We start from the raw sequence: 12,175 nt of genomic DNA, 5'->3' as shown, positions 1-12,175 counted from the left end.
GATGAACAGTCCTCCTTGAAGATATCCCCTTTCTTAAATGGAAATCTCTAAAACCTACAATTTGCATTGTTTTCTGGGAGAGGCGGAGTAGAAGGATTTTTTTTCAGCCATTAGACTTGTCCATAGATTTGAGTGTCTTGTGCTGTGTCTGTATCCCTGGAGAAGGTACAAGTTGGGCAGACATCTGAAAAACCTCATTCTTCCTCCATTATGTCCATCCATGCAAGGCAATTACTACTGTAAGAAAAAAGGAATTGAGCAAGACATCTGACCCTTAATCAGGCCTTTCATTTTTATCACTCTTTTTTACCCACTGGGCCTAATTGACAGGGTGACAGTAGTTTCAAGTCTCTTGTGCTGTGTCTAAACTGTCACACATGGGTGCAGCTGGGCAGCTTGGGACCTACTGTTGGCCTCTGCTTTGGCAGCATAACTCCTGTTTATCTGTGGAGCACATCTTCATGCAACCCAGAGAAGAATCTGGGCCCACAGAAACGCTCCCTCCAGTCTTTGGTAGGGTGATACAAAGAGGATGGATTCCCAGCTTCATCACAGCATTGCCCATCTTAAATTACGCCTGTAATGAAAAACTTATCATGCTGGGTTTTTCGCCACTGATCAGAAATGAAAAAAGCCTGGCAAGGGGAGTTCTTGTAAAAATACCTCTGCAGTGTTGGCTCTCTTCTTTCAAGAATAAATCTTGTTGATTCTTACAGGAGATTTCAAGGCTGCTCTCTAGTGGCTGCAATTGCCATGATGCTTTTTGATATTTGAAGGACCAGTTAGGGTTTTCATTTGTTTCAGCAGCATGTTTCCTGAAAATCAGCATCATTCCTCTGATTATTTCACTTGTTTTTAAGGGGTTTGCAGTGGATATGTTTCTCTATTTATGTTATTTTTTTTTTTGCATTCATTGAAGTGTCTTATTTTAAGGAGTTAATGATGGTTCATGGAAAAGGAAGTAAGATTTTGGTTCAGCATTTCTTTCTCCTGTCACAGCTGAGAACCCCAACATATCATTCCCATGACTTGTCACTGTGGTCTTCATTCTTCCCAACAGAACATGGTGGGTGGTTCATCCCAAGTCAGTGCCTGGTGATGAGAAAGGCAGCTTTGTCCCTCCCAAAGAAGCACAGGTTCTCTACCTGTGAACTGTGCTGCAGCTTACAGAAGCAGTCTCTTTTTCTGGTGTGCCTTTTACCTGCCTTTGGGGTTGCTGTGCTCAAAACAACGATCTTCCATGGGATGCAATGGGCTCAGCCAGAGAGAAAAATGAGCTCTCTGTCTTTCATCCAGGAGGAAACTCAAAGGCCATATCTGAACCGAGAGTTTATAGGACAGAGACCTGATCGTGCTCTGCCACAGGAACACTCTGCGAAACATGCAGGAAACAGCTACAGGGAAAAACACCAAGGGATTGACTCAAAGCCTTTCTTGCTACAAAAGCAGATAAAAAGCACTGGAGAAATACAAGGCAGCTGTGTTTAACAAGAGACCTTCTTTGGATGTCTCGTGCATAGTCCCTGCATGTTGCATTGGCTGAGAACGAAAAAAATCATCTTGTGGTTTTCCAGAATCTTACAAACATTTCCAAATTGCAGAAATCATGTAGAAGGAAACAGAATATTTCAAGCAGGTACTTTTGTAAACAGTGGTTTTGTAAAAAGATTTTGTAGTGTTTTGGTGTAGTGGGTTACAGGAAAAGGGAGAGGTTTTTTTCAAGTCCATGACCATCCTCATTTAGCAGATTGTTTCCTAGACTTCGTTCCAAACTGTTTCTTCGTTCAAAACCTGCTGAAAATGCTTCTCCAGCTGTCATCTTTGGTAAACAAATTGTGAGTCCTCAGCTTAGAAATGGTTGTTCTTTTTCATGTCATTGCAGGGAAGATAGAGAAGATCAAGCCTCCTCCATCCCCTACCACAGAAGGCCCTGCCTCACAGTTGGACCCTCCACCCGAGGAGTCTGCAGGAGCCCAGCGACCCAAGAACCTGATGCAGACTCTCATGGAGGACTATGAAACACACAAAACCAAGAGACGAGAAAGGATGGATGACAGTGCCGTAAGTGTGGTTCTCCTTCTCTCTTTATGCTCTGTGACAGAGACCATGACAAGAATCAACAGATTCTGGAAAAGGCTTTTTTACCAGAATCTGCTCAGATCAGCTTGCAAGTGGGTAAGGATTTTAACACATTCCAAGGGACAGGTGTTCAAAATGGAAAGATGCAGGCCAGTGAAGAGGAAGAGGGAGTCACTGCAAATATTAAAGGCAACTCATTTAATTTAATTATGGTAACTAATAATAAGAGCTGTGGGGGTAGCTGCCCTATAATTGGCAGATTCTGTTAATTCACACATCACTAAGACCCTCCAATGGGTTATTTCAGTGACGCTTTGAAATTTGTGGATCAAGCATGTATTCACACCTGTGTTTGTAGGCACTCCCCAAAGTCTAGTCCCAGTGTGCTCAGTCTTCAGTGTAAGTTGATAACTTCCCCAGAAACCACCCTATTTGGAAATAGAACAGTTGTTAGAAGTCTCAGAAGTTAACTTGGATCCCTCAACAGCCACCATGTTGTTTCTGGATTTTTTTGTCTTTCTTTCACACAAACAGTAGTAGAGTTTATCTGAATGAAGGTGTTCTTTATTAAAGACACGAATAAGAAGAGCTAAGGATTTTGTACCTGGAAGTATCAAAATTCAGGAAAATCCTTTTTCGTAAGAGAGCATGAGCTGCTTCTTATTCAGAGTCATTATTACTGTGCAATGAGTGCAGAAGAAAGTAAGATACAAGGTCCGTATCAAACACCTTAAATGGACACATTGTTTGCTGAAGCAGCCAAAGTCCTTCAGACATTTCCCAAAGATGTCTGAACAATCACCCTACTGCCAAGGATGCTCCAGTAAACTGCTTTCTAGTAATGTTCATGAAGGCAGGTTCTTCTTAGGGGTATAGATATAAGTGAAGGTTTTTAACAGAAATACTGCACTAGTCTGGCAGCTTTTAATCATAACTTGTGAATATTGCACAGTAACAAAAGGTAGTAAAAATCATAAAGAATGGACTATGGAAGTGTCCTGTTGCACTTTCATTGGTTAACTAAAAATGCAGATAGATTTGTTTCCAGTGCATACCAGAAACTTTCTGGGCCCTTATTCTACTGAGGCCACTGAAAAACAAGGTTACATTGTCCATCAGACTTCTACAGCAGATAGGAAGCGAACTTGTGCACAGGAGCATGTCTCATTCAGGCAGTGGCATCTTGAGGCTACATCTTAGGAAGGAGATCTGGTTTCTTTTCCGTTCCCAAAGCGCCCAGTGAAACAGGGTCCCCCACCTGCTCTGGTGAGTGCTATTTCCTGGTATCTCCCCAGAGCATCTCTCCTGAAGGTGCTCAGTGGTTTGCAGGGCAACTCTCATGACCTTTGCAGAAGCTGAGAGGAACATTAAAAAAAGCTGTGTATAAAAGACCCACTGGGCATACCAGCACTGGAGTCCCACACTGAGATTGTCAGCCTGGTGGCTGGAAACTTCAGAGCAGCTGAAGGCGAACAAAATAAAGAGACATAAGCATGACTTTTTCTTGGCTTCCATGCTTTTCTTTGGCTGTTTTTTTATTAAGGCCCTTTTTTAGCTGTTAATTTTCAAGTGAATCTTTAGCATTTTTTTTTTTTTTTCATTTTATCTCAAATTTGTTCTGGAACAAACACAATGTAAGGCACTAAATTATTTTGTTTGCATTCAACTTTACAAATCTAGATCTCTTCTGATTCTCTCAAAAATTCTCTTCTACATTCCTTTCTAATGGGGTGGCACTCAGCCTGTGCTCTTCCTCCACTCCTGCAAAAAGTGAACGTAACCTGCCCAGCCTGTGAAGTGGTGGTTTGTGGCTGAATTGATCCTGCTCATTTACCTAAGCACAGTTCTTCAAGTGCTTGCAGAACTGCACACGTGCTCCCTGGAAAGGCAGACTGGCCCCAGTTGCCTGGTCTCTGCTACAGTCTGAAGTAATGTCCTGGCCAGAGTGCTGGGAAGTTGTCTGGGCAATGTCTGCCCACAAAGGTCTGCTCTGGGTGCCATCTCAAGCTATTGACTACTGCTAAAGCTGCCCAGACACTGACCACCCAAAGATGCTCTGCCAGGGCATTGGTGCCACTCAGACAACCTGTGGGATTGATCCTTTTCTGTCATGAATTTTCAAGGCTTCAGTGAATTTGCAAAGTCCCAGCGCACACCAAAGTCTCACAGTGATGAGGTTCGTTGTAATTCCCTCTTCTGTTAGCCCACTGCATAAAGCCAAACAAGATTTTTTTGCTGCTGCCCACCCAAAATCCTATTGGAGGTCTGTGTCCTGCAGAGCCTAGGAAGAACTTCCTGAGATCAGCAGGAGTGTTTTGTTTCTTTTCTCTGGCTTTTTCCACTCTCCTTTGGTAAACAACTCTGCCATTGACAAGGGAAAGATAATTTTAATAAGATGTGCTGCACTTGTACCACTGTCAGTTTGAGTGAATATTTTACAGTCCAGGATAAGCAACTGTTATTTAAAAACAAACAGCTTTAATTTGTCAGCAGAGAGCATTTGAACAGTGTTCTCAGGAAAAAGGATTTCTGGAGCTAAAGAAACAAAATACCAAATCACTGCACTTTTTTTAAAAATACATTAAATACAGTGGGAAAAGGAGCATAACTGACCACCAGACAGGCAGCTGCTACTTGGGGTATGATGTCCTGAGAGCTGAATGTGGCTCAGCATTGCTCTTTGTCAATGAGGTGAGCCAGAGACTTCCTCAAGTAGTGGGAGCAGTCAGGGTGCCTGGCACAGTAGCCATGGTCTGCTGAATGGAGAGATTTGTGGAAAAGTTTCATGTCCACAGTAACACCCTGTTGTGCTGAGCACACCAGCAGTTCTGATATATAGAGATTCACTTTTGCTCTGCATAAGACACAACAAAAGACAGGAGGGTGGTTTCAGTAGGACATTTGCCTTCTGTAGTCTCTGTTTCAGGCATCACCACCTTCTGTTTCATGTCTGACTTCAGTGGCTTTTGTGGCTACAACATGGCCTCTCTGGTCAAGGCTTTTGAGTTATGCCTTTCAGAAAGAGACATCAAATTAAATACATCTTGGAAGAACTTTGCTGCTCAGGAAAGGGGGCGATTTCTTCCAGAGAATGTGTTGCACAGATTTCAGCAGATGAGTGAAAGAGAAAAAGCAGCAGCAAGGAAGTGGGTCAAGCACTGATGGTAAACAAGACTGAGACTGGCCAAGCAACATCATTAAAATAACACCAAACTGGCTAATCTTTCGTTTTTATTTTTATGACACTAAGTTGCTTGAAGTCTTATACTCTGGAATGTGCCAGTTCTTGGAATTTCTGTAAATTGTTCTTGTTTCCTAGTTATAACATGCTTGTTCAATGTACTAATGCTGGTCTTTTCCCTTTCTACCAGTACACCTGTAAATTACTGTCTAGCAAGGTTACTTCTGAGGTACTTTTCAAATGCTTGTTTATTTTTGCTTCTTCTTGCATGGTGATTCCAAGTGCATGTTGGTGCTGTTAGCATTTTTCATAGCGTGTGCCAATGCCATTTCATATTAAAAAATGCATGTGTGTGATATTCCCATATATCTCTCATTAGTAAATATTTGTGTGGCTGGTTTTCTTACCCTTGGATTTTAGTTACAATTTCTGCCATTGGAGGGGTTGTAATTAAAGGGATGGGAACTGTTGTCTGGGACTGGAGCATTCTGGATGTGAGAAGTGAGAACTTCTCCTTAATCCCTCTTACCATTTAGCTGGCAAAGCTAAACCTGGGATCCAAGCATCCTCAGATGCTGCATGAAACTTCTGTAGCTTTCCTTGGTCTCTGATTAGAGTATATTTAATATTACCAAAATCTCTAGTCTTTTGTAAAATAACCTGCACACCATCCTTTTATCTGTGGAAGAGTCAAATCAAAGTGCATGGCCTCAGTCTGTTTGATTTCGTGAACCTTTCCTTGTCCCTGTCTGTTGTGATGTGATGACTGATCACAGTCCCACAACTTAGCATCATTGTTTGTCTCAGGGTGGAATAAACCCAAATCTGCCAAATAAAGGGTATTTACAGTAACATATGGTATTTTAGCAAAGTAGTAATTGGCACAGTCTTTATCCCCACAAAGCTGGACTTTGCTAAAGGTAATAATTTTAAGATCAGGTAGTTGATACTAGCTTCACTTTTGCAATGTTTGTTAAGAATGAGGTGCTCAGTAATGTGTATATTTCAAATGCCTGTAATTTTCTCTGCAGATTGTGGTAATGACAATTACCATTTGATACTCTCTTGTCTAACATCAGGACTTTTTTTATAAACCTGAACCTTCCATTTTTTTCCTATTCCATAATATATTTGACACATCAGCTACCTCAAGACAAGTACATGAACATTTTCTGACATGGAGAGTAAAGCAAAGACAAGTCTGTGCCATTTCTTATTCATAATTTAGAATGGGTTTTATCACACTGATACAAGCCAGTGATTGATCTTTGTGTATTTATAGAACAGTTAAATCAGTATAAGAGCAATATGCTTTCAGAGTCCTGATTTTAAACACAGGTAGTGCCTTTTCTCCTCCATAATACCTTCACAATAATCTAAGTCAAGATTTGTGAACAGCAAGTAGTGATCTGAGTGTTTGGTGTTGGGTGAGAGGCAGAAGTTCTGGTGTAGTTTTTAAAGGTCCAGGCAATAGTCTTCTGCTGTTGGGAAGAGTTTTGTGTCCACCTTGTGTAATGGTAATGATACAAAGAGTAAGGAAAAGAATGTGTATGAATGGGAAAGGGGCTAGAAATACAAAAGACTGTAGGACACAGAAATTCCTCATGCAGGTGAAAGGATGTTCTCTGGCTATTCCCCAGCATCCAACCTCAGGCTGAAGAAACCATGTGATTCTCACTGGAAATTGTCAGCTAAAACCAAACAGGTTGTTTCAGAAGGAACAAGACTCAAGACACTATATGCCCCTACTCTCTACTAACCCCACAGCTTACCTGTGCCTCTTGTTCACCAGAGCATTTCAAAATGCACTCTGGTGCAGGCAGGCGGCTTAGTTTTAATCATCATTGACAGCACTGCAGCTGTCCCAACTGTTCTTGCACTGGCTTGGGAGCAGGGGCTTCCAGTGATCCTGACAGTTCCACTCTGGAAAGCAGAAAACGGCAAGGCACAGTAACTGCTGAAGTTCAGCTACCACAGCAACTGCATCCTGCTTCATTAGGGTGATGTATTGCATCACCCTCAAATTCCTGCAGCTCGTAATAAAAGCACATCCCACTGCTGTTTAGAGACCTGTGTGCATGCCCCTGCATAGGATGTTTTTATACACAAAACCTTCTGCTTTTGGCCTTAAACATATATTCAAATGTACAGGACATTAGCTTGAGTTTCCTTAACACAATCATGCTGTAGCAAATAACTGCAGTAAGATGATGTTTATGCAACATTAAAGGCTACTGCTGAAAATTTTTGTGTTAAGAAACAGGAGATGAAACTTCTAGATTTGATGGCGTGGGGCACACAGATCATGTTTTAATACTGAGAAGCAGCAATTTAATACTGTCACTGTCTTGCTTCAAGTAAACACATTTTAATCTCAGATACCCAGCTCCTCACTATGTTTACTAGCAGTCTGGGTATTCAGTAAACAGCATTAGGTAGGTACAGTAAGTAAAATACCTTCATGCTGGAGAAATAGATGTTCTCTCAGTAGTTCCAGTTTTATTTAAAGCATTTGGTTTATGATTTGTGAGCAGAAGCACTCACATCTGCAGGAGCAGTCAGCCTATTCTGTGCATTTGTGCTTCATCTCTTTGTGCACATTGTGCTGCAAGAATGTGTTTTGTGCAGCAACTTTACCACACAGTGCTCACAGATTTTAGACATGCAGACCTTTGCATTTTCTGTTTTCTGTTTTTTCTTTTAGTTCTTCCAGATTCAGATGGGACAAATCAGTAAAATATTAAACCTCAGAAAAACCGTTTCTCTTCCACATCAGCTTTGCTACATTGTTAAACAAAAATCATCTTGTACTATATAGCGGTCAATTTTCTGACTACTTAGAAAACACCACTATTTCAGTGGTTGTAATGAATATTATTTGGGCTAAAGCATATATATACACATACATACATACATATATATAATTGCTTTCTATTGTTGTCAGTAAGAGAGCAATTATTAAGCTGTAAGCTGTGTACTGGATTTGTTAAATCTGATGGAGGAAAACTCAGTATAGGTTAGTCTCCATCTCTAGGATGGATAGAAAAATTATTCATACACCTAACAGTGGCAGCTGTTTTAAATTTTCTTTTTTCCCCCATAATCCTCAAAAAAATATGAAATATTCAAGGAAAGAACCCTCTGCAATTCTTAGCAAGACCTCAAGCTCCTGCAACCACAAGATCCAGAAAGGAATTTTCTGCAGAGAGGTGAAGACCAGTTCTTACAGCTCTTATCTTTTTTCTTTCCCTCAACCTACTTCTGCTCTGCAAGTTCTTCCTCTTATTCTACAGCTGGTATTCAAATCACCTCTGCTACTAAATAAGATGTTCTATGTAACATTGCTTTTTTTCCCTGATGTGGCTTTTTCGTTAGGACATAGTTCACAAGCTAAGAAGTCTAAGCTTAGGAGAAGCATCTGCTCCATCATCTTCCTTCTGTGTACAGTTACAGCTCTGGCTGCCTTAGGACACCCAGAGCACCAAGCCTGGCTCTGCATGTGTCCACTTAGCTGATGCAGGGCATCATCAAGTAGGGTGCTTGTGAAGCATTGAGATAGCATTTTTGACTTGCTATGAAGAGCCTGGAGCTGCTGCACTCATTATGTGTCTAGAGTCAGCCCTGATACTGGCCAAATATATTTTAAAATGGAGATAGCTGGCTATTTTTAGGCAAGCAGCTTCCTGGGTCATGAATTCAGTGCTCCATTGAGGAGTCCCAATTCCCCATTCAGTCATTCCATTTGCGTGCTATAATTATGCCACTGTTTCCTCTAGCAGGTCTAAAACTGTCACAGCCTTGTGAAAACAAAGGTTGTTTTAGGTCAAACACTCTTTTCAGTAGATTAGAAGAACAATTCTGGAATAACTATTCAAAAGGATCTTTAGTTTATATGCTGTACCATTTAGTGTTAATACTGAGCCAGACTTGCTTTCCTGCAAGGTCCAAGACTCATGTTACCTCTGATATGAATCTGGATACAGTTTTGCTTGGAGAGCCAGCAGCATTTGTAGAAGCAGACAGACTTAGGGGTAGGTGTGTAGACCAAGGATAAATGGAAGAAACCCTATCACCATTTTTTACGACAAATACAAGCTGACTGATCCAAAGCAGGAATCTTCAAAGTTCAAGTGTCCTGACTGTTGCAATCCATCAGCAGAGACTTTCACAATACTGTGATATCCAGCAAAGAAGCTGCTGATTTCAAACCGTTCTAAAAGTTGTAAAATCAATTTTATTTTCAGCTGGCTTATTTTTGCAGGCCAAATTTCTCAGACTTTATTTAAAAATACAATGTCAGTTTTAGCTTGAAATTTGTGCTGAATGATGCACTGATACCCACTCCCAGTTTTGTTTCTCTGTTGTTCAGTTTGGGGTGTCTTTTCCAGGTTCAGGCATCCTGCAGTGGGAGTAACTCCAGTACGCAGCTTACAGGCTGATGTCTCAGACCAATTTTTTCCTACTGATTTTTTTTTTAATAAATTGCTAGGTTTATGAGCACATTTGCCCTCTGCTAGGGAACACAGAATCCACTCAGCCCTGATCCCTCCTTTTGGTAGTGGTTCTGCAAAAAGAGGAGGCATGATTTTGGGCAAAATTTCAGCACAAAATCCCTGCAGTGGGCGTGGACTAACTCTGTAGCTATGGTCAGTGCTGAGAATGAGATGGAGCTTTTCTTATAATCCATCTTTATTAGCCAGATTTTTGTCTTCAGTTCTTTTGCTTGTTCATAGTCATAGTCGAAAGAAACTAAGAGAGCAAAGAAATACTCATTCTGGTCAAAACTCCATTCTATCTTCAGCTCCTGGATGAAGGTCTAGAGGTTACAGTTGGCATAAATGCAGTAGTGCATTCTCATTCCCATAAGCAAAGTTATGGTGGCCTATAATTTCAGCTGGCAGTTCAGAGTTGATTTTCTGATACTGGCTGTACTGGAGTCTAATACCTGTGTACTCTTCCAACCACAGTTTGTCACAAGCTAGAAGAAGAAAGTCTTTACTCCTAGATTACTTACTTGTATTGTAGTCAAGGCTTAAGTCCTCATGGCATATGACTTCCTTCACAGAAGAATAAAATACCATCATCCTATCTCAAAAGGTTGTATGTACTCTTCCGCAGACAGCAGAGCAGCTTGCAGGAAGCATTAGGGATGAAGGATGGCAAGTGTTGCTTCAGTGAAGACTCATGTATTTGTCCTGGGAGTTTTGTTAACTGATGTAAAAAGCTTCACAAGTTTGCTTCTTTGGGAGGCATGGTTAAAACTCACTGAGGGCAATTGACATTCCCAACTCTGTAGATTTTCTTATGGAGCTGTTATTAAGTGTTGGTCAGAAAATAACATATTCATACACTTCTGTAAGAAAGCTCCAGTCCCCCTTTGTATTTCACTCTGCTGTGTGGAAAACACCCACAGCCATGCATTATTTGCTGAGGAGTACCTCAGACACGTCACAATAATGCCTTTTGATGTTGTCTCACTTCCATTTTGACTTTTTCAAAACGTATTAAAACTGTTTCTTACGTTTTCAGTCAATTGTTCATGTGTGTGCATATGTACGAATAGATGTGCAGTGTGTGCATATACCTGTGTGTACAGGTCCGTCTTGTGCCAGGCTTTGTCAGCTTTCCTTGTGTAAATCTTCTTTTGCCTCTGTGTAGAGTGATTTTCCATTCCAGGAGTGCTTGGATCTCAGCGTGCAGTAGCTGCAACCCAATGACTACAAGAGGGGCAGGGGCAGGGGCTGGGGGCAGGTGCTGCCTAATCCTGCCTAAGAGGGTGATGTGCTGAAATAGGCAGCTCTCTGCATCCTGGGCTTCATATGCAGCTCTAGAGCAGCCTCTGGACAAAGCTGCAGGGTGGTTGCTGGCTCCTGGTACTGAAGGTGTGCAGTTTCATTTTGAAATGAAACTAAACTTGGCCCTGGGGAGGGGGCCAAGACCTTGAGACTGGGCAATTGTAGCTGGGGTGGGAGAGGTCAGCTGGGGCTCCCCTGCAGAGAGTTGGATGCTGCCAGACAACTGCTTACTACTTCTGTCCTCCTGTAGTGTGGCTTTGCTCCTGTGTGCAGCCCCCCACTTTCACGTCATGGAGTGCTTCCTTGCATCTCTTCTTCCTTTTCTGCACCAGGTGTGGCTCTGGAGCCCCCTGGGTAGGGCTGGCCTGGCTGGACCCTGCCCACCAGGCTGGTCTCTGCCTGCCTGGGTGCACAGTGTGGGACACCCTGAGGGCATGGCCAGCTGAGTGACATCCTGTGCTTTCGTTTTATCTCCTGACCAGGTCCTTGAGGCGACCAGGGTGAACCGAAGGAAGAGTGCTCTAGCACTGCGCTGGGAAGCTGGCATTTATGCCAACCGAGAGGAGGACGAATAACAACACTGCAGTGTGAAGACAGCAACCAGGCATGCTGGAACCAAAAAGAAGAGAAAGGAAGAAAGAAGAAAAAAAAAAAAAAAAAAAGCAAACACAAAACCCACCATGAACGCAGCAGCATTTTAGTCCAATATTTATTAAATACACAACAAACTCGATGCACATAGACACAGAAGTGATCCAGCTCCTGGCAATCCTAAAACTACAGGAAAAACACATCTAGAAAACAGCCCCTTCTTCTTCCCTCCATCTCCCCTCTGAAATAATGCAATGGAGAGGGTGCAGGGGGTAGGAGCCCTTGCGGGTGGGCACAAGAGGGTAATTGTGCCCGTGGACAAGATAGGCTGCAGACACGTGGCAGGAAGTCTTTAGTGGAGGAGTCTGCAGCCAGGGCTCACACTTGCATTCCTTTCTGACTGAATTGCCAGTCCTGCTTGCCCCCAGGATCATGGTCCACCCAGCAGCTCCTGTCAGAACCTCCTGCAATTCCTTCGCCTCCCACAGTCACTGCACAAAGACAGTCGGCATTAATTCGGCGTGCTCTT

At 42.3% G+C, this 12,175-nt stretch overlaps 1 protein-coding gene across 3 annotated transcripts in view; it reads left to right on the top strand.

Moving 5' to 3' along the window:
* Nucleotides 1-11,729, top strand: part of PALM2AKAP2 (PALM2 and AKAP2 fusion) — a 272,229-nt gene extending 260,500 nt beyond the window's left edge. For 2 of the 3 annotated variants that reach the window (XM_066338760.1, XM_066338759.1), the window contains 3 exons: nucleotides 1,883-2,061; nucleotides 5,451-5,489; nucleotides 11,538-11,729. In XM_066338760.1, the coding sequence (XP_066194857.1) occupies nucleotides 1,883-2,061; nucleotides 5,451-5,489; nucleotides 11,538-11,630 (311 nt within the window). In that variant the 3' untranslated portion in view covers nucleotides 11,631-11,729. The remainder of the gene's footprint in view (nucleotides 1-1,882; nucleotides 2,062-5,450; nucleotides 5,490-11,537) is intronic. The other variant, XM_066338758.1, reaches the window with a different exon arrangement.
* The last annotated feature ends 446 nt before the right edge of the window (nucleotides 11,730-12,175 follow it).

This window comes from Sylvia atricapilla, chromosome Z (genome assembly GCF_009819655.1).
Source record: "Sylvia atricapilla isolate bSylAtr1 chromosome Z, bSylAtr1.pri, whole genome shotgun sequence".
In the NCBI taxonomy this organism is placed as follows: domain Eukaryota; kingdom Metazoa; phylum Chordata; class Aves; order Passeriformes; family Sylviidae; genus Sylvia; species Sylvia atricapilla.
Note: the sequence above shows the minus strand (reverse complement) of the source record. Positions and strands in the feature narration are given on the sequence as shown.